Source organism: Siphateles boraxobius, unplaced genomic scaffold (assembly GCF_051911475.1).
Source record: "Siphateles boraxobius isolate OS27281-9 unplaced genomic scaffold, OSU_SipBor_1 29, whole genome shotgun sequence".
NCBI classification, from domain to species: Eukaryota; Metazoa; Chordata; class Actinopteri; order Cypriniformes; family Leuciscidae; genus Siphateles; species Siphateles boraxobius.
The window spans coordinates 16,494,459-16,514,183 of record NW_027508908.1 but is presented as its reverse complement, the minus strand read 5'-3'; the positions used below and the strand labels follow the sequence as shown (position 1 = coordinate 16,514,183).

At 40.7% G+C, this 19,725-nt stretch overlaps 1 protein-coding gene and 1 long non-coding RNA gene across 2 annotated transcripts; both read right to left on the bottom strand.

The window, feature by feature from the left end:
- Nucleotides 1–4,920: 4,920 nt before the first annotated feature.
- Nucleotides 4,921–7,337, bottom strand: LOC143753997 (uncharacterized). The gene is made up of 2 exons (XM_077246936.1): nucleotides 6,786–7,337; nucleotides 4,921–5,541 (listed from the first exon to the last, which is right to left on the bottom strand). The coding sequence occupies exons 1-2, from the start codon at nucleotides 7,335–7,337 to the stop codon at nucleotides 4,921–4,923; spliced, it is 1,173 nt and encodes a 390-aa protein (XP_077103051.1).
- A 10,770-nt stretch (nucleotides 7,338–18,107) lies between these two features.
- On the bottom strand, nucleotides 18,108–19,094 carry LOC143754036 (uncharacterized). Its single transcript, XR_013207867.1, has 3 exons — nucleotides 19,012–19,094; nucleotides 18,374–18,426; nucleotides 18,108–18,198 (listed from the first exon to the last, which is right to left on the bottom strand). It is a non-coding gene; the product is annotated as an uncharacterized LOC143754036 (long non-coding RNA).
- Nucleotides 19,095–19,725: the final 631 nt, after the last annotated feature.

Sequence of the window (19,725 nt, the reverse complement as noted above, 5' to 3'; positions counted from 1 at the left end):
TCGCCTCTCCATGCGACCCTGAATGACCTACCTGTGAGATAGGACTCAAACCAGTGGAGGGAAGATCCAGTGATGCCCAGTGATGAGAGGGTGGACAGAAGGATCTGATGATTCACAGTGTCGAAGGCAGCAGACAGGTCTAGGAGAATGAGAACTGATGATTTGGAAGCAGCTTTGGCGATCCGCAGGGCTTCTGTGACTGAAAGTAATGCGGTCTCGGTCGAATGCCCTTTCTTGAAGCCAGATTGGTTAACATCCAGCTGGTTATTCAGAGACAGGAAAGATGACACTTGGTTGAAAGCAACTTGTTCAAGTGTTTTTGCAATGAAAGGTAGGAGAGAGACAGGTCTGTAATTCTCTAGAAGTGATGTGTTTAATGTTGGTTTTTTAAGCAGTGGGGTTACCCGAGCCTGCTTAAATGCTGTAGGAAAAATGCCAGTATGGAGGGATGAGTTGATGATGTGTGTGAGTGCTGGTAGAAGTGTGGGAGAGATGGCTTGAAGAAGGTGTGAGGGGATGGGGTCTAGAGGGCAGGTGGTAGGATGACTGGAGAGGAGAAGTTTAGATACTACTTCCTCGGTTAGAGGAGATAAGAAGGAGAGAAGGTTATTGGCTGAGGGAGAGGTTGGACTAGGTTTCTGTGTGTGTGGAGGAGAGAACTGACTGCTAATGGTTGTTGTTATGTTAGTGAAGAAGTTAGCAAAATCATCAGCAGTTAGCGAGGAGATGGGTGGTGGTGGAGGTGGACAGAGGAGAGAGTTGAATGTCTTGAAAAGTGTTCGTGTGTTAGAGGCGGTATTGATCTTGTTATGGAAATATGAAGATTTTGTGGCGTGAACATCAGCAGAATAGGGAAGAGAGCAGAGATTGGTACATACTCGGGTCAGATGTATCTTTTGATTTGCGCCATTTCCTCTCCATTGCCCTGAGTTTAGTCCGGTGTTCGCGAAGAACCTCAGATAACCAGGGGTTAGAGGGGGTAGCGCGTGCTGGCCTGGAGGAGAGAGGGCAGATAGTGTCTAAAGAAGAAGTTAAAGTGGAGCATAAAGTATCCGTTGCGGTATTCACATCTAGAGATGAGAATTGTGAGGGTGAGGGAAGAGAAGATGACACCGCAGAGGAAAGACGGGAGGGAGAAAGTGAGCGCAGGTTTCGTCTGAAGGTAACTGGTAGGGGAGTTGGTGGAGTGTGGAAATTGAGTTGTAGATTGAATTGAGGAAATGATCTGAAACATGGAGAGGTTTCACCAAAATGTTGTCTGTGATGCAGTTGCGTGTGTAGACCAGGTCCAGTTGGTTGCCTGACTTGTGAGTACCTGTGGTGATGAGCCGATTGAGATCGAATGAGGCTAGGAGAGAGATGAAATCTGTAGCATACGGCTTCTCTAGATGAATGTTGAAATCGCCAAAGACTACAAGTGGAGTGCCGTCCTCAGGGAAAGAGGACAGCAGCACATCCAGCTCCTCAACAAAGCTTCCCAGTTGACCTGGGGGGCAATAAATGACTACAATCTCGATCTTAAAGGGAGTTTTAAGTGTAATAGCGTGATATTCAAATGAGTTGTTATTGCATAGAGAAGAGAGAGTTGAGTATTTCCAATTGTTAGAAATGAGAATACCAGTCCCCCCACCCCTACCAGACTGGCGAGGGGTGTGAGAGAAAGAGAAGTTGTTAGAGAGACCAGCAGGGGTTGCTGAGTCTTCTGGACGGATCCAGGTCTCAGTCAAGCCCAAGATATTAATAGTTGAAAGAGATGCAAAGGCAGGAATGAAGTCAGCTTTATTGACTGCTGACTGACAATTCCATAGACCCATAGAAAGAGAGAGAGGTGTGTGTGTGGATGAGAGAACGGGACGCAGATTAGCAGTATTGCGCTGCCTTCTGTGCGTGATGAGAGTGCGTTGTCGAGAGACAACAGGAATGTATTGAAAGCACATGTTGATTAAGGGAAATAGAGTACAAGTAGGAAAGGAAAGGGAGAAGAAGATACTTAAGTGCGTAGCTGGTGTTGTTGCTCGGTGGAGTCGCACAGGAAGAGTCGATGGTCTTTACCCGAGTCGGTCTTCACACGAGGAGGCTGAACGCTTCCGCTGGCGCTTCCGCGACAGCGCGCGCACTACATAGATATAATGCGTACTAACGCCTGAGTGAGGACAGCTGTTTCTGCCCAGCAATTAACACAGCAAGCGCAAATCACCCGAATAATGGGAGGAATCGAAACTAGCTGTTGGACAGCGCTCACTTAAGTGCTATACAATTTAAACTGCAATACTATTCAGAGCGGCTGTTATATAAAGTGGGAACGCGTCTAATTAAAATACAAATTTGTGATTAAAATACACTACCGAGTACCTGCCGCTGGTTCCGGAGGTCCTCCAGCTCTTTATCTGCTGCATTCCTCTTCAGCTCTTGTGTGGCACTCTCCTTTTTTTCCGCTCAATATCAAGGTACAGCCTGTATTGTGACCTTGCTGATGCAGCAGATGCCAAGAGCTCCTTGGTCAGAGGAACTTTCAGAACGCCACCACATACAATTACTTTAGCACAGATTAACCTGAGGGCTTCGAGAGATTCCTCGCGTAGGTTGCACGCTTCTACCTCCTTATTAACTGAGAAGACTCTCTCCACTGTGGCTTGTCCATGGGACAGGAGGAGAGCACTTTGACAGAACTTGAGCAGGTCAGGGTGGGACGTGCAGAGTTTGGAGTGGAGAAAGACATCCAGATGCTGCCTCAGGGGTTGGAAGGAAACAAACTCTTCTTCTCTGCCCACAACCGAGAGCAAGGAGGTGAACTGCTGAATGATGACATCACCTGCAACATTGAAAGGAAAATTTAAATAATTTTTTTAAATTAACACATTAGTCAACTACGTCATCACCCATTCAACAACAGTACATACAGTTCATCATAGATACACAACAGTATCTAAAGCAGCCGATCTAAATCGGCTTCTCAACCTGGGGACACAAAGGTCTTGCCTAAATTACAAATCTTTTAATCTCCTTATATGTTTTCCCCTGCCTCAAATTGAGACGTTCGATTTTGTGACGTCACTAAATCGGACGCCCCTGCCACGATTGTTGATTGACAGCAGCGTTTCAACACAGACCCGCCCTGAGGGAGCTGTCAGCCATCATAGTCCGTCATTGTTGATACGCTGGAGCAGAATGGCGTCTAAGCGATTGTGGTGTTCTGTTCTTGGGTGTAATAACGAACACAGCAGTAATTTTGAATTCCTAAATCCGAACCGCTGAAGACACAGTGGCTGAGTTTTGTTTCCGAAGGGAATATTCCCCACGAGCAACGCCAATGCTTTCATGTTTGCGCGATTCGCAAATCTTCTCACCAGACTGCTTTATTAACGAAGGAAGTAACTTATAAAGCTGATTTTGATAAGAAGCTGCTCCTGAAAAAAGAATCGTTACCAACTATTCATGTCTCCCTGCTGAACCTCCAGAAAAAGTAAGTGTAAAATTTTATTAACCTTTACATTAATCTTTGCAAATCGCTTCACGATGAATCCGGCTAAGGTTTACACTCAGGGTACATACGGCATGTTTTCTATGTACGACGTTCTCAATATAATTCAGAATCCCACGTTTATAATGAACAACGCGTTATGGTTATTGTGTTATTACAAACTGAGTACCTATAACTTACATCAGTAAACACATAGCGTTTGTACATCTCACTAAGTTACTCTACCTTGCCAGTACACACAGATATATCAAAGTGACAATATAATAACCAACCATTCAGAAACGTCATGTTCGAGCCTTAATTGCCGAACTTCTTCGGGGCGTCATCTTGTTCCGACTCCGGTTCAAACTGATACGGTTGCACGGATGTGTCCTCCTCAGAGACTCCCGCTGCCATTTTTTTCCTATACCCTCAACTGTTGTCAAGGAAACACTCCACGTGCGGTGTGGTCATAACGCTGTTATGAATGCCCGCAGAACAGAGGGGCGGAGTGAGCGAAGCTCATTATTATTTAAAGGCATATGCACTGAAATGGCGTGCTGAAAACAGAGCTGTTTTTGACCAGGTAAAATTAGTGTTTTCTTACAATACTAATGAAATTTTTGAATTAAAGTATATTACAAACTTTTCATTTAGACCCTAAAGTATCAAATTAACTTGTATGAAAATGGCTTTATATGACCCCTTTAAAATGGCAGAAAACCACAAATGAGCACAAGTCCTTACTCCATTTAAATAACCTATCCAGCTCTACTGTCCCTGTAAAAATATTTTCTTACCAGCTGCAATGCCACCTGCTGTCCCTAGATGAAAGTTTGTACTAATGCCTTCATCTGTACGATGCACCACTCGGGATCTTTGACCATTTTTGTGGGATCCAAGCAGGCAATCTGCCTAACAATGGGGAATTTCAACGGGGACCTTTCTTGCAGTTTCTTTATGATTAGAATCAGACTCTGCAAACACTCTCTTCTCAGGCTGAGTACGGAGTGTTCCCCTATCTTGGTTCCTGGTTTGCCCATGAGTGCCTATTAAGGAACATTATTAATTTAATAATTAATTAATATAATAATTATTTATTTAAGGAACACCCATGTCAATGTTTTCTTTGAAAGGAAATGTTTGTATAATATTAATGATCATAAATATTCATAGTGAACAAATTGTATGTAATTGTGATTGTGTAATTAGTGTGATTGTGTAAAACAAATAAACAACAATGAAATTACCTTGATGGAAGATTCAGCCCCCAAGCCTATATCTACCCTTTTGAGGGAGGTCCAGTTCTTCTCATCAGAAATGTCCAATTTAATGAGCTGCAGGGGGGTTAGGTCTTGAATGAGCTCCCTTCTGATGAAGCACCTCAGTAAACTCCGATGATGACAAAAAGCAGATAGTTACCAAGCCATTCCATTCCATCAATTAATACAGGTTTACATTCAAATGAGAATCAAAACCTTTACAGTGATACTCGCCAAGAGAAGCTGAGTTAAATCTTTTGCCAAAAATGGCAACACAGGCTCATCTGTCTGGTATTTTTGGAGAAATGGGTTGAAACTTCTTGCAATGGAGAGGAAGAATTGGAGCTTTGGGATTAAGAGTGGTGGATCCCCCTGTGCTGCCAGGATGGCGTCATAAGAGGCCAGGTTTGGTTTTTGAACCTTCTTATTCTCTGCAGCATTGATGTATTTCTGAATCATAGGCCAAATTTCCAGGACTCTCTCGGCAACTGGCACATTTTCTACCCGTCTGTGGCCACAGAAAGAGAGGGGAAAGCAGGACGACCCAGTGATGATGGTGTAGTCCTCTCTGCGGGCAGGAATGTTGTGAAAGAGGAAATGGAGCGCACACAGGAGCTTGTCAATTTGCCAGGCTGTAAAGCCTGCCTTCATGGCATTGTGGAGAGTGTGAAGTCCACAGCTCCCAACTATCAGGACTTGAGCACCTCCATACAGCTCGGTATGCTCCTTTTGAAGGAGATCGAGGAGCTTGAAGTTTACATTGGGGCCATCCATTCCCAGAGAGAGGAGCCACCTCATGTTGAGCTGAGCAACACATTCCTGTGAATTATCACACAGAAGAAAGTTTTGTTTAAATAACATTTATTGATTAAGTAAACCACATTCAATATACAGACCGACAGTAAAACTGTATACAGTATGCTTCAAATTAAACATTTAGCTTTATTATCCTAATGTAAAACGTAAGTAAGATGTTGAAATACATTTGAAAGAGATAGATATTATGCTTATGTCAAGGACTGCTTTGCCAAAGCATAAGTTAGGCTATAACACTTTTTAATTACCATATATATAAATTTTTCCAACATTATGTTACAGGATTCAGAAGGAGGCTAAATGAATTAAATGATCAAATCCATGAAACTGTTCAAATGCAAACAATGTCCCCTGGCCAGTGTTGGGCAAGCAACTTGGAAAAATGTATTAAGCTAATCTATAAGTTACTCTCCATCAATCACTAAATGAAAGCTACCCACCAAACGAAATATAGCAAATGTAGCAAGCTATACTACAATAAAATGTAAAGTCCATCACCTAACTACATCAAAGCTACTTTATTAAAATATTATACTAATTTCACTCCAAGCCATGGCTATCTAGTGATCAATAAAACTGTAAGACAAACTAATAGGCAAAAATGTCAAAATAGCTTATTAAACTGTTCTCAATGCTTTAACTGCAACAAAACCATGGCAACACAAACCAACAAAAACATCCTCACATAGCCAATTACAAAAACGGGAAGAGTGTATATTGTAGAAGAGCCACACTGTTTGGATTTATACTTCATTTAGGGCACATTGGGAGGACACTTTGTATAAGATCACTAACGTTAACGTTGTTCAACCCACAGGAGCAAAATTAAGACCTTCTCCAAACAGTAGCAGCCTGGCAAAAAAAAGGACAAATGACGTTGAAGGTGAATTTAGGGAAAGAGTTTTCCTGAAGTCTGATAAGATTCACTATATGAACACTCTCTCCCTCTGCTTTCTCACCGCTGTCTCCTGTGCACGCTCCCCAGCTACCCCGCAGCAGCGTCTGTCATCACCATGGTTACGGCTTCAGCCTAGACCACAGCAGAAACTCCGCTGGGAAATGTAGCTTCTATGAATGCTACCATGTTACTTAATCAGTAAAATAGTTTCACTTCTGAAAAGCTATTGATGTAGAAAATAGCTAGCGACGCTACTGAGAAATGTAGGTAAACTAGAACCGGCGCTGTTTTGAATGCCGCTACTGCCCAACACTGCCCCTAACCAATAAGTATATAAAAATAAACTTACTTTGATGTGCTGCAACAGATCCTCAGCTCTTCCATGTCCCAGAAATTGTGAGCCAAAATACCTCGAGCGGACACAGCCATCCTCCAAAAAATGAATGTGTATGTCCATTTGTTTTTTCTTTGACGATTCATTCAGACTCTCATCAAACATAAGTATGTATGGTCCGGCATGATTTATAGCTTCAACCAGTTGCTTCTTAAAATAGGGGGCGATGCCAAATTTGATTATGTAGCTGGTCTTGTCTTTGGCCAAACCGAACGATTTGGCGATTTGGGAATCCGGTAACATCATGCTAAACAGCTCTCCTATGCCATCATTGGACTTGAACGAGTGGTGTTTCACTGCCAAGTCTAAACACCATAGTACTTTAGCCTGTAGCGTAGCGGTGGTGGTGCAGATCGTCTGTATGCTGGTGGTAGGATTACTGGCAGTGGACTGCGAGGAGCGAGCAGGCAAGGTTGAGGGAGCAGTGGAGGTTGATGGCATTGATGTAGCCGTTGGTCCAGCACAAAACAGCGACAGCGGTAGCTGGGTGTTACGTCCTCCCCGCATCCTGGCTAGGTGGCTAGTAGACTCCCTGTGGGAATTAATCGCCGTCACCCCCATCCAAGTAATATTTATCGTTTTCTTGCAAACGTTGCAAAAAACTTCTCAACTGTTTCCAACTACTGGCCTAAGCCAGTCTTTAAACCGAGCATGCTCCAGCCAGAGGTCCGAAAACTTGCACTTGCCCATATTTAACGTTACTTGGTAAACTCGCGCGGAGTAGAGGTTTACTGCCAAGCTAAGGTACCAGCTTGAACCGCCCAACGTACACATCGGGTGACGTCATTCCGTTCACTCATGTCCGACCTTTCTTTTCTCTGTCTTTGGGTCCGACTCAAAATAAAAATAAATTCATGGAAGTTTAGTAAGGAAATAGGCCTGCACACGTAAGTTACCCTAATTGAAAACCATATAGACCCAGTTAGATGGGGCTTCGAAAATTTACTACCTCGTCAGATGACGTTTACTACTTTTTACTACTTTTTACTGGCCTTAATTTGGCTTAATTTAATTTACTACCTTTTACTACCTTTTACAACCCCGCGGAAACCCTGGTGATGTTCATTTCATCCATTGGACTAGTTGACATAGATGTTTCTGACGCATTCACACTGGAAGCGTGCCCAAAGCGTCATCGACGCATCGTCTCATTCCCTATCTCTGGGAACTATGGTTACAGTCGTAACCTGAGATGTTTTCTATTAATTAGTTCCCCCCAAAAAACTCTAAATTCTGTGATCACTTACCTTCAGTAGTTCTAACCCATTTAATCCATTTTATTTTCTTCGAAAGAAAAACTTAGATATTTTAATAAAACCTGAAAGATTTCCCTCCAATGAACGATTTACCCAAACAGTTCACGTTTCAAAAAGTTAATCCACATGAATCGTGTGGTTTCCTCCGAGTCCTCTAAAGAGACACGATCGCTCTATATAATTTAACAGTTTAATTTATACATCTAAATTTAATCACATTCATTCAAGTCAGTCCTTACAGAAAAATTTGGAGTTTGTTGTGATTGTTGCGGGCAAAAATCCTTGATTATGCGGCACGTTTTCTTAAAAAATGTGATGGAATATGCGGGATATTATTATGCAATTTTATGCAATGAAATTGCGGGAACTTGCAAAAAATGAAAAAAAAAAAAAGTGATTCCCCCAACACCCTGTTCACACTAGGCTACTACCTTAATGTAAAGAGTCATTTCTTATTACTTCCTATGATAAGCAAGCATACTACATCACAGAAAGTGCTGGGAATTAAGTTCTCATCTGGTTTTATTTCAGACCTTAATAAACAAACGGCTCAAACTTACAAAGCATTGATGGGTCAAACAAGTTCTGTAGCTTTACAAAATGAATATTCAACTTCTGTAAAAATGAATAAATAAACTATGAAAAAATAAAATGTGTGCTTCCTGTTTTACAGTTTTTCGATGATGTTCACGTCGCATAATTACATCACTTCATAACGTTCCAACAGGGGAAAATGGCTGCTCTTGTGTGAAGTAAACGCAACATTTTTCAACTTTCTGCTAAGATATGTGACTTTTTTGCTACAAAAATGTGGGATTATGAAATCATGCAAGCCCCGCATATTTTGCGCGGAAATCTGCAATTTATGCGGTGAAAGTGCGGCGTGTTTGAAAAAAATGCAGCCCCGCATAAATATGCAGACTTTGGCTGATTATGCATTGGATTATCCGATTGCATAATTCTGGAGGGACTGTAAGCATACAGAGATGACACAATCACAGCATATCTGATAAACAGAAGCTCTGAGGTGCGAGGCGATCTCATTATTATATGAACCAATCAGAGCCGTTCAACGTCTCTGGAACCAATCAGGTTTAGTCACGTGTGTTACATATGTTATTTAAATTTAAACAAGTAAAAACATCTTTGGAAAATTTATTTATGATGCATTTCAAATAATATGATGTTTAAATCCTTGTGGGAATTTAAGTAGTACAAACGTAAAATGGACAACAGCCTTTTAGGTAGCCTTTTACCAGTACAAACAAGTAAAAGTTAACAACATATTAATTTTAAGAATGCTTATTGCAGTGCTTAATAATAGTTGTTAATAATAGCAACACAAAGGCCGAATTCCCTTAATCATCCATCACAATGAGTAAAACCAAAGAATATAGTTCTGATCTGCATCAAAAGATTGTTGAGCATTACAAAATAGAAAGTGGCTGTAAGAAAAGAATTGAAAATCCCCATTCTGACCATCAGGGCAATAATTAAGAAGTTCCAATCAACAAAAGATGTTATGAATCTGCCAGGAAGAGGATGTGTGTCTATATTGTCTTAATGCATGGTAAGGAAGAAAGTTTGAGTGTCCAAAGACTCTCCAAGGATCACAGATGGAGAATTGTAGAGATTACTTGAGATTTGGGGGTCAGAAAGCCTAAAAAAATATATATCTAACAACCCCTACATCACCACATGTTGTTTGGGAGGGTTTCAAGAAAAATCATCCTCGCTCCTCCAAAAACAAACTCCAGCATATTCAGTTGTCAGACATGACTGGAACTTCAAAAGGGACTGAATTCTATGGTCGGATGAAACAAAAAGAGGGCTTTTTGGCATCACACCCACCAGATGTGTTTGGTGCAAACATGGATAAAAAGTACCCCATGCCTACGGTTAAATATACTGCTGGATCTTATATGTTGTGGCTTGTCAGTTGTTCTCCAAACTCATCAGGAATTATAGAAGAAAACTCAGAGCTGTTATCTTGGCAAGGAGGTTGCAAAAAGTATTTAATAACAGGAAGCCAATAATTTTGGCCAGCGTGTTTTGGAGAAAAGCATTTATTTCATAATGTGATTTACCCCCCACTTTCAATTCTTTTACTTCAATGAAAGGTTACATTTTTGCTCATTTTTTGAATGAAAGATCAAAAGGATAAGAAATGCAGATTTATTTATTACAGCCATTTTTATCATATTTACCAGGTGTGCCATTAATTCTGACCAACACTGTATATCATAGGATGTATTTGATTTAGAATTAACGCTGAATAAAGCATGCCAGTTGTCAGCTTCAGCTTGAGCAGCTCAAATGGCAATGCACATATTACATAACATTATACAGAGAACAATGTTGTAATAAAACATTGTGAATTCTTTGGGTCTACCGGGTTTCATCTCGTTGCTCCAGGAAGAGCGCATCCACAACACGAGTTACACATTCTGACTAGCACGTAACCTAAGTTCACTTGTGTATTTGCGTCATTTTGTGCAGATATAATTCGTAGTATTAGGTTTATTTTGTATAAATATCTGATTAATCTTACACAGGATGTGTTTTATTGAGTTAAGCATACACAGTTACATGTCTTTACAAACAAATAATGAAGCACATTATTACAAATTTCATTCCGTTTGACAAGTAAAACAATAGTTATCACCAGGTAGCTATGCTTGTAGATAACTTTAAAGTCAATGTTTAGATGAATGGCATTGATCTAACAAATTTATAAGGCCTTTACAATGTTGAAAGATGAGTGTCGTTCAATCATAACTGAGTTCACTGTACTGTACTGAGTTCCCTTTCGAGAGGTCTCTCGTATTGCGTAAGTAGCTTACGCTATGGGAAAACTCCTTTTCTCGAGAAGATTGAGGCCAAATTTTTGAAACGCAGTGCAGCTGCACGAACCTATGGCGAGGCGGGTCATGCACACGAACCAGACACGAATCAGGTCACTGTGCGCCCTGTCGCGTCATAGTCCGCAAGAATGGGCGTGGCTTATATTATATAAGGTCCCCTTCTCTGCCATACAACCAGATTTAATCTCCTTCAGCGAACTCTCCACTTCCGGAATTAGAAGCCTTCTTCGCTGCCGTCGAAAAGCCCTTCAACGGAACAAGCACCCGCAAAGCAGTCTGAGGACGTCGGCTCCTGTTTTCAACTCAACGCCGCTTTCAGCCCGCTGTTCTGCTGTGCTATTCGGAACGCTATATCCTTTGAAAAGGTTAAAAAGAGTGTTTGCCGCTGCAACTCTCTTTTCTAAAAGAGCAATTTCATACGTTGTTCCAAATGCCTTGTGTTACCTGCGCCTCGTGTAGAGGCCTACTCTTCGGCGGAGATCGCCACATAATCTGTCTTTCCTGCCTAGGCCACACGGAAGCTGCACTCTCCAAGGGCAGCTGCCCAGATTGCGATGAGATGACGCTCTCTACACTGCGGGCTCAACTGGCCAGTTTTGCCAACGACGACCCCGCATCCGCTCCTTTCCCTTTGCTTGAGCCGCTCAAAAAGAAGCGCCGCGCATAAATGATCCTAGAGCGGACGGTTACAAGCGAGCACACACCGGCCCTGTCCCCGCGCGGCCCGCTCTCTCCCAGATAAACCCCCTCGCCGGTCCTGTTCACACAGGCAGTCTAAGCGGAGGCCTGCACCTTTCTTCCCCGAGGTACACGACGAGATAACAAAGTCGTGGAAAGCGCCGCATTCAGCTCATCTAAAACCTTAATTTTCCTCAGCACTCTCCACTGTCGATGGCGCTGTGGAAAAAGGTTACGAGGCGATTCCTCCCCTCGAAGAAACGATGGACGGGCAGAGGTGGGCGGGATGGCCACGGGATGGAAAGCTAAAGCGACTCACCCCTCCAAGCCATGCCGCGTTACTTCAGCTCTCGCCAGCCGTGCATACACCTCCGCTGGCCAAGCTGCTTTGGCGCATTACACCATGGCTGTCCTCCAAGTGTCTGGACCTGAACTGGAGGCCTTTAGAGACCTGCACAACACTACTGACCTAGCTCTGCGAGCTACCAACAGCAGTGCAAAATATGAAGAGACAATGCAGAAAAGCAGAGCGCATGTGGCGGAAGACAAAACTTGTAGTCCATTATAACATCTACAAAGACAGCATCCATGCTTTCAATAAGGAACTAGGCAAAGCTAGACAGACTTTCTTCTCGAATATTATAAACAGCAATATAAACAACATGCGCACTCTTTTTGCTACTGTAGAGAGACTGACAAACCCCTCAAGCAAGATTCACAGTGAAATGCTCTCAGTGAGAAAGTGCAGTGAGTTTGCGTCTTTCTTCTCTGAGAAAATCAATAATATCAGAAAGGTGATCAGCTCATCCTTGAGTTGCGCTGGGGTCAGGCAGATCAGACAACAGCCTGAGAAAGTAGTCACTATGTCTGATTTCGAAGAAATTGATGGCAAAATTTTGGAAGAAACCGTACAGCACCAAAAAACATCAACCTGCGCCCTTGACGCACTTCCCAATTTTTTTTTTCAAAAATGTGTTACACAGCTTAGAAGCAGATCTCCTAGAAGTGGTAAATGCCTCACTTCTCTCTGGGAGTTTTCTGAACTCCCTGAAAACTGCAGTTGTCAAACCCCTCCTGAAAAAGAGCGATCTGGATAAGACCATATTAAACAACTATAGACCGATCTCAAATCTTCCTTTAATAGGCAAGATCATTGAAAAAGTTGTCTTCAATCAGCTGAACAAATTCTTAAGCTCGAATGGATACTTTGACAATTTTCAATCTGGTTTCTGACCGCACCACAGCACAGAGACAGCGCTCATAAAGATAATAAATGATATTCACTTAAATACTGATACAGGCAAATTATCAGTGCTGGTACTACTCGACCTCAGTGCTGCATTTGACACTGTCGATCACAACATACTTCTTGACAGGCTGCAAAACTGGGTCGGGCTTTCTGGGATAGTCCTAAAATGGTTCAGGTCATACTTAGGAGGCAGAGGTTATTATGTGAGTATAGGAGACCATAAGTCTGAGTGGCATGACATGCGGAGTCCCTCAATGCTCAATTCTTGCGCCACTCCTATTCAACCTGTACATGCTCCCAATGAGCCAAATAATGAGAAAGAACCAAATCGCTTACCATAGCTATGCAGACGACACACAGCTCTACTTACCCCTATCGCCTAACGATTATAGCCCCATTGACTCCCTTTGCCAATGCATTGATGAAGTAAACAATTGGATGTGCCAAAACTTTCTTCAGTTAAACAAAGACAAAACTGAAATCATTGCGTTTGGAAACAAAGATGAAGTTCTCAAGGTGAACGCATACCTTCAGTCTAGGGGACAAACAACTAAAAATCAAGTCAGGAATCTGGGTGTGTCTCTAGAGTCAGACCTTAGTTTCAGTAGTCATGTCAAAGCAATAACTAAATCAGCATACTATCACCTGAAAAATATTGCAAGAATTAGATGCTTTGTTTCCAGTCAAGACTCAGAAAAACTTGTGCATGCTTTCATCACCAGTAGGGTGGATTATTGTAATGGACTTCTCACTGGCCTCAGATCACTCAGATCATTAGGATCACATCAGCTAGAAATACCAAGGGTTCACTCCAAGCATGGCGAGTCTGCTTTTAGCTACTATGCCAGCCGCAGCTGGGACCAGCTTCCAGAAGAGATCAGATGTGCTCCTACAGTAGTCACATTCAAATCCAGACTTAAAACACTTCTGTTTAGCTGTGCATTTACTGAATGAGCACTGTGCCACTGTTTGTCCGACTGTTTGCACTTTATTTTATATTATGTTTTAATTATTCTCATTTCATTTGATTATTTCTGTATTTTATCTTTTATTCTAAACTGTTTTAACTATTCTTATTTCTTTTGATTATTTTAATTTCTTCTATGTAAAGCACTTTGAATTACCATTATGTATGAAATGTGGTATATAAATAAACTTGCCTTGCCTTGTCTTGCCTTACCAAGGCAACCACACAGGCGTTTGGCAGAAGCATGGCAAACTTGACAGTGCTTGAACGTCAATTCTTGTTAAACCTAACGGAGATGAAGGAATGCGGATAGGGCAGCTTTCTCGGCTCCCCTATGTCCACCACCGGTCTGTTTGGGCCAGCAGTCAAGGGTTTCGCGGAACGTTCCACAGAGGCTCAGAAAGTGTTGCATGCTATTCGTCACTTCCTCCCTAAACCAGTCTCACAGCCTCGCCCAGCGACTGAGGTACGTCAACGCTCTCGTTCAGCGAAACGTCAGCAGTTCCCGGATCGATGGGGACCCCGACCCAGGATTGTGTTGGACCCCGAACCTTGAAAGCCTCCCTAGCCGCAACGACAGGGAGGACAAGAGAGTGTTTGAGTCCCGCTGCGGCCGGACAAACCTCGAAGGAAGCTGTTACAGATCTCCCAGTCCTCTCTTTTCAGGACGCTGGAAATAGTGCAGCAGATTAATGGCATATTTCAAGAGAATCGTTCAAATTGGTATAGAAGCATGATATCTTGGCACAGATACTCTCTAAGGGTCACTTTTTGGGAAAAAGGCGTTGGCCACCCAAAAATTCAACATGGCAGCCATTTTTTCAAGATGGACGCTATTTCTGTCAAATACTCATTATGCCAATCGCTCAAACAGTGATGTAGGCATAACATTTTGTGAAAATACTCTCTTCAGAATGTTGTTTTGGAAAATGGTGCTTGTACCTCAAATTCAAGATGGCAACCATTTTTCAAGATGGCCGCCATTTTTCTTGAATCCTTACATCTTTTTTTCAAATGGGGATGCTATCATGAAATTTGGTACAAATATTCTTCAAGGAACATTATCATAGAAAAAAGTGTGTGCCAATCAAAAATTCAAGATGGCAACCCTTTTTCAAGATGGCCACCATTTCTGTCAGAGCTCAATTTAATGTGTTAAGGAAGGTTTTGTTTAATAGAGTGAACGTCATTACACAACCAGGGCACACTGGTAACTTCACTGCTGTGGAACTCAGCATGGGGTTCAGTGTCAGCTGATCTAGTTTTACTTATACTGTAGTTATTGAGTAGTAGTAATAGTATAGCTAAGTATAGCTAAGTTTAGTGTCCCAAATGCTGTCTAACAGCCCCTCATCAATTGGCTAGTAATAGATGTTGTTAGATAGCCGCACCTGAATTGACAGGTTGTGCCAGCACGGGAGAGCCGAGCCACGGGTAAGTGGGGCAATGCATGACTTTTTAATGTATGCTTACCTGGAAGGTGTACAGATCCCACGGGACTTGAATGGCACTGGGTGAATGATCGGGCTAGTTGTAGGTGACCCAAACCTAGTTGTATCACTTCCTTTTTCTAACAGTGGCCCTTCCTCTCTGTGGACTGCACCTTGCCGTGGTAGAGAGGCTTGTGTACTCCAATGAACCTGAACATTTTTATATCCCTGGCAAGTTTAACTAAGCTGGACAGGTCAAAGGAGAGGAGGCAGACAAAGCAGACATTATGACTATTTGACAGAAATGGTGGCCATTTTGAAAATGGTCGCCATCCTGAATTTTTGAGTGGCACATACCTTTTTCCAAACGAGTGTTCCTTGAACAGTATTTCTGCCTAATTTTATGCTTGCATCACCATTTGAACAATTTAAATAATTCATATTCGACAGGAACGGTGGCCATCTTTAAAAATGGCGACCATCTTGAATTTTTGAGGAACAAGCATATTTTTCCATTAACATGTTCTTTAGAGAGTATTCGTATCAAATTTTATGCTTGGATCACTCAAGGCAAGAACTCCTTGAGGGAAGGCTGTGCCTATGTTCTTGTTTACAATTACATACTAGGGATAGGCATTTTTGTCAATTTCCTCGTTCAATAATTGACAGGTTCCAAGAAAACCAATACTCGAGTACTTAATGATCTCCATTAAAATCAAGCCCGTTTTATGACACATCCGGTATGACAAATTCGGTACTGCAAGCTTTAAATGGTAGCATACCCCCTCTGCTGAGGTTCCAAGCGTACCGTACCGTACCAATACTAAAATGTGACGTGAAAACACAACCGATCACTGATTGGTCAGAGGATTTGCAACACGACACACCAAACCGCTAGATTTAAATAGTCAGCAACAGCCACTGCAGTTTTATTTGTTCCCACCATTTTTATTAAACGACTTGCTTGACATTTAAAAAAAAAAGAAAAATACAGTACGCACACATCGATTTTTATCATTATTAAATTATTTAACATTCAATGCACATGGCACGAAGTTCATAACAAGAAGGGTATAGCTTTATGAAAAAGAAAACACTCGGATATCACGGTTGCTATTATTACTTCGATTCCTCTGCGGTTGGCCTGTCAGTAGCGCGGTACTACAATATTGCGGTCATCGCGACAGCCCTACTGTCGAGCCCTGTCGCTCTGAAGTATATTGCTCTTAAAAAGTAGATACTTTTCCAAATTCCTGAGTATAATTATATCCTGTTGTTTTATATATATATATATATATATATATATATATATATATATATATATATATATATATATATATATATATTATAATGGCAATCCTGCCAATACTTGATTTTCAGGAAAATAAATTACTCACCAATTATGTCAGACACTTTTTGAGCCTCCAGTTGTGGCTTTGCTTCTTTTTCTTTGAAGGCATAGGAACCTTTTTCCTGTGTAGCAGTGTGTTGCCAGTGTTGCTCTTCCAAAGACCACCAGGAGGTCTTTTGTAGCTTTTTTTGCATCAGTCCATTTCATGTGGCCAAACTGTTCAGCACCGATGGACATGTTGGGGCCAAGTCTAACCTGAAAACAGTGATGAAAACAATGAAACAGTAACAAAGTTAAAAAGTGGACAATAATATTTTGTTTGTTATGATAAAACCTATGAGCGTAGATTCAGAATCATCTAAGAGCACTATTTTTTGTCAGCCATGATTAATTCATTCTGTGAGTGGACACAATTACGACAAGACACCCCAGGTGAAAAGGGTAAAAAAAGAAAATCGCTAATAGAGATAGAGGGAATGCGTTGACGTCACTTTCCCGCTGGAACACACTCCCTCAGCCGGACTGAGTGGCAGAAGAGCTGCTGTGTGACTGGATTTAATATGAGAAACCAATGCTGTTGCTTTTTGCCACTCAGTGGGCATGACCACAGTCAATCCAGCCAACAGGGACGTCACGCACATACCCTCTATTGACATACTTCTCCAAATGATTGATTACATTACAAGTACATACAAGTTTGCTTAAATGTTATGTTTAAATATTCACTAATTTGCATATATCTATAGAACAAAAATAATTAAAAAAAAAACATTGGATTATGTTGTGTTTACTTGTATTTTTGTTCATGTGTGTTTGTTTCTTGTGCTTTATTTTTCGGTTTGTTGATTAATTTTACAGACGTAAAGAACAACACCTGCTGTTCTTTTACAGACTTAAAGGCCACTGGGGGGGCGGAATATATGCCACGTATAAAGCTTGCTGCAAAGCACTAGCAAAAGTAGTATTTATAAAATAAAAAAAATAAAAAAATATGATAAAGTCTCAGATTTACAATTCTGTCCATTTTACATACCATAATCTGTATCATGTCTCATGTAAAATGGCATTTCTGGTTTTTGGCCGAAAGAGAAAAAAGGATAAAAATATGAACCAAAAATAATCGAACAATTCTGAGTTTTAATATATAAACTCCTGTAGGAAACACTGCATCATAATATACATTTTTGACCAAATTATGCAGTCCTAGTAAGAAGGCATTTTGAATGTTACTTAAAAACGATACCTTTTTGCAGTCATTATTACTCCTAGTCACCTTTACTCGAAGAGGCAGTAGAGAGGCACCACAGGGGAAGACTCTGGGGCTGGCAAATCCGAAGGGTCCTGGGAGAGTGTGGACTGGTGAAGTCATTAATGGAGTGCATCCATGAACAAAATAGGTTTTTATATCTTTTGACGCTATCACTTAGAAAAAATTACTTTACACAGGGTTACCATTTTTTAAAAGTGTTAGAGTTTCCACACGAACACTCTTAATCTCTTTTAATTCGGCCAAAATTTGTTGATTGACTCCACTGTCATTCCTTGTGGATGTTGTTGCCTCCCTGCTTGATTCCTAGAATTGTAAAACATTTGTTAGTACAGTTTCTATGTTTTTATTAAAGGGGTAGTTCAGCCAAAAATTAAAAACTTGCTGAAAATGTACTCAACATCAGACCATCCAAGATGTAGATGTTTGTTTCATCATTGAAACAGATTTGGAGAAATTTAGCATTACGTCATTGACTCACCAATAGATCCTCTGCAGTGAATGGGTGCTGTAAAAATACGAGTCTTGTGAGAACTTTAAAAGTAGCTTTAATAAGAATCAATGTATAATTTATACAGTGAAGTCTATGTAGTGTTTTATTTTTTATATTTGTTCATTTAATTTCTTTCTTGTATGCTACTGTTAAATACATCTACTGTTGCTGGAAAAATAAAGCAATGTTTATTTTATTTGTATATTATGTTGTGTATGTAATGTGTATCTTTGTTCTTATTTTTTAATAACAAAGACAATAACGACAAAGATTTTTATCTTTACCACTTGGCCTAAATGTCTACCATTCTTTTTAATTTTATAGTTTGTTATCTTGTAAGGTTTTGTTTTTTAAATAGGGACATTAGTTTGGCAACGCTCATTCACTTGCAAAATAGTAAAAGCAACGTGAAAAAGAATTGTGATAAAATTGTGGATTTCCTGAAAAAAATCATAATATGATACATCATGCCCAATATCGCCCACCCCCTAGGTTAATTTAAAAAAAGGGTGTGACCAAATTGTAAATCGGTGAGACCAACCGAGACGGTTAGTCACACCAGTGCGACCAGTGGGAAGAATGAGTCTAGAGCCCTGATATATGTAACTTTGTTGAAATAATCTTACTTTTTCTAGATTATACTGCTGCAGAAAGGATCAGGCTCTTATCCTTTTGACTTTCTTTGCAGAAACTTGTTTACTGACCGACTGTAAATAAAATAGAATTATATAATTACAAATATAACCTTCAAATTATTTGAAAGCAGCAATTATCTGGGTCTAAGCAACAATAGCTTATCAGGTTTCGACATTATATATTGTTAATATCGTGATAGAAATTAGACAAAATGGGATTAGGGTTACCACAAACCGCATCATCCTAACTTACCTCATATTCCTCAGTGCTTTCTGATTCAGAAAGTATTCTGCTGTATTTCTGGCGCTGGCCTCTCCCTAATTCTTCATTGCCTTCAGGTCTGGATCTTTTGATGGACTGATTTTTCTCAATAGAATGAAGCTGCTTAAGCATGGCAGATCTAGTTCCTGAAATTATAAATAATAATTATCACAACATGCATCAATTTTAATCCAGTTATGCACAGACATATTACAAAAACATACACCAACGTTTAAAATTTTTGCAGGGCTGGATTCTTCTTTGTACTGTACATCACATACACCACCAATTTCACACCACCCATTAATATTTTTTTTCCATTGGAAGCACATCTCATGTTGGGGGATCTTCAATCCATTGGATTAACATAAACCTCATTTTCTTAATAGGATTAAAAAAGAATAATAATAATTATCTTCGTGATCAATATTCTGTCAATCATA

What these genes read in the sequence shown, in the direction of transcription:
- LOC143753997 (XM_077246936.1), bottom strand. Translation starts at nt 7,337, where the DNA reads ATGCGGGGAGGACGTAACACCCAGCTACCGCTGTCGCTGTTTTGTGCT. An exon ending in ATCTGTTGCAGCACATCAAA is followed by an intron (nt 5,542 to 6,785) that starts GTAAGTTTATTT and finishes GATAATTCACAG; the next exon opens with GAATGTGTTGCTCAGCTCAA.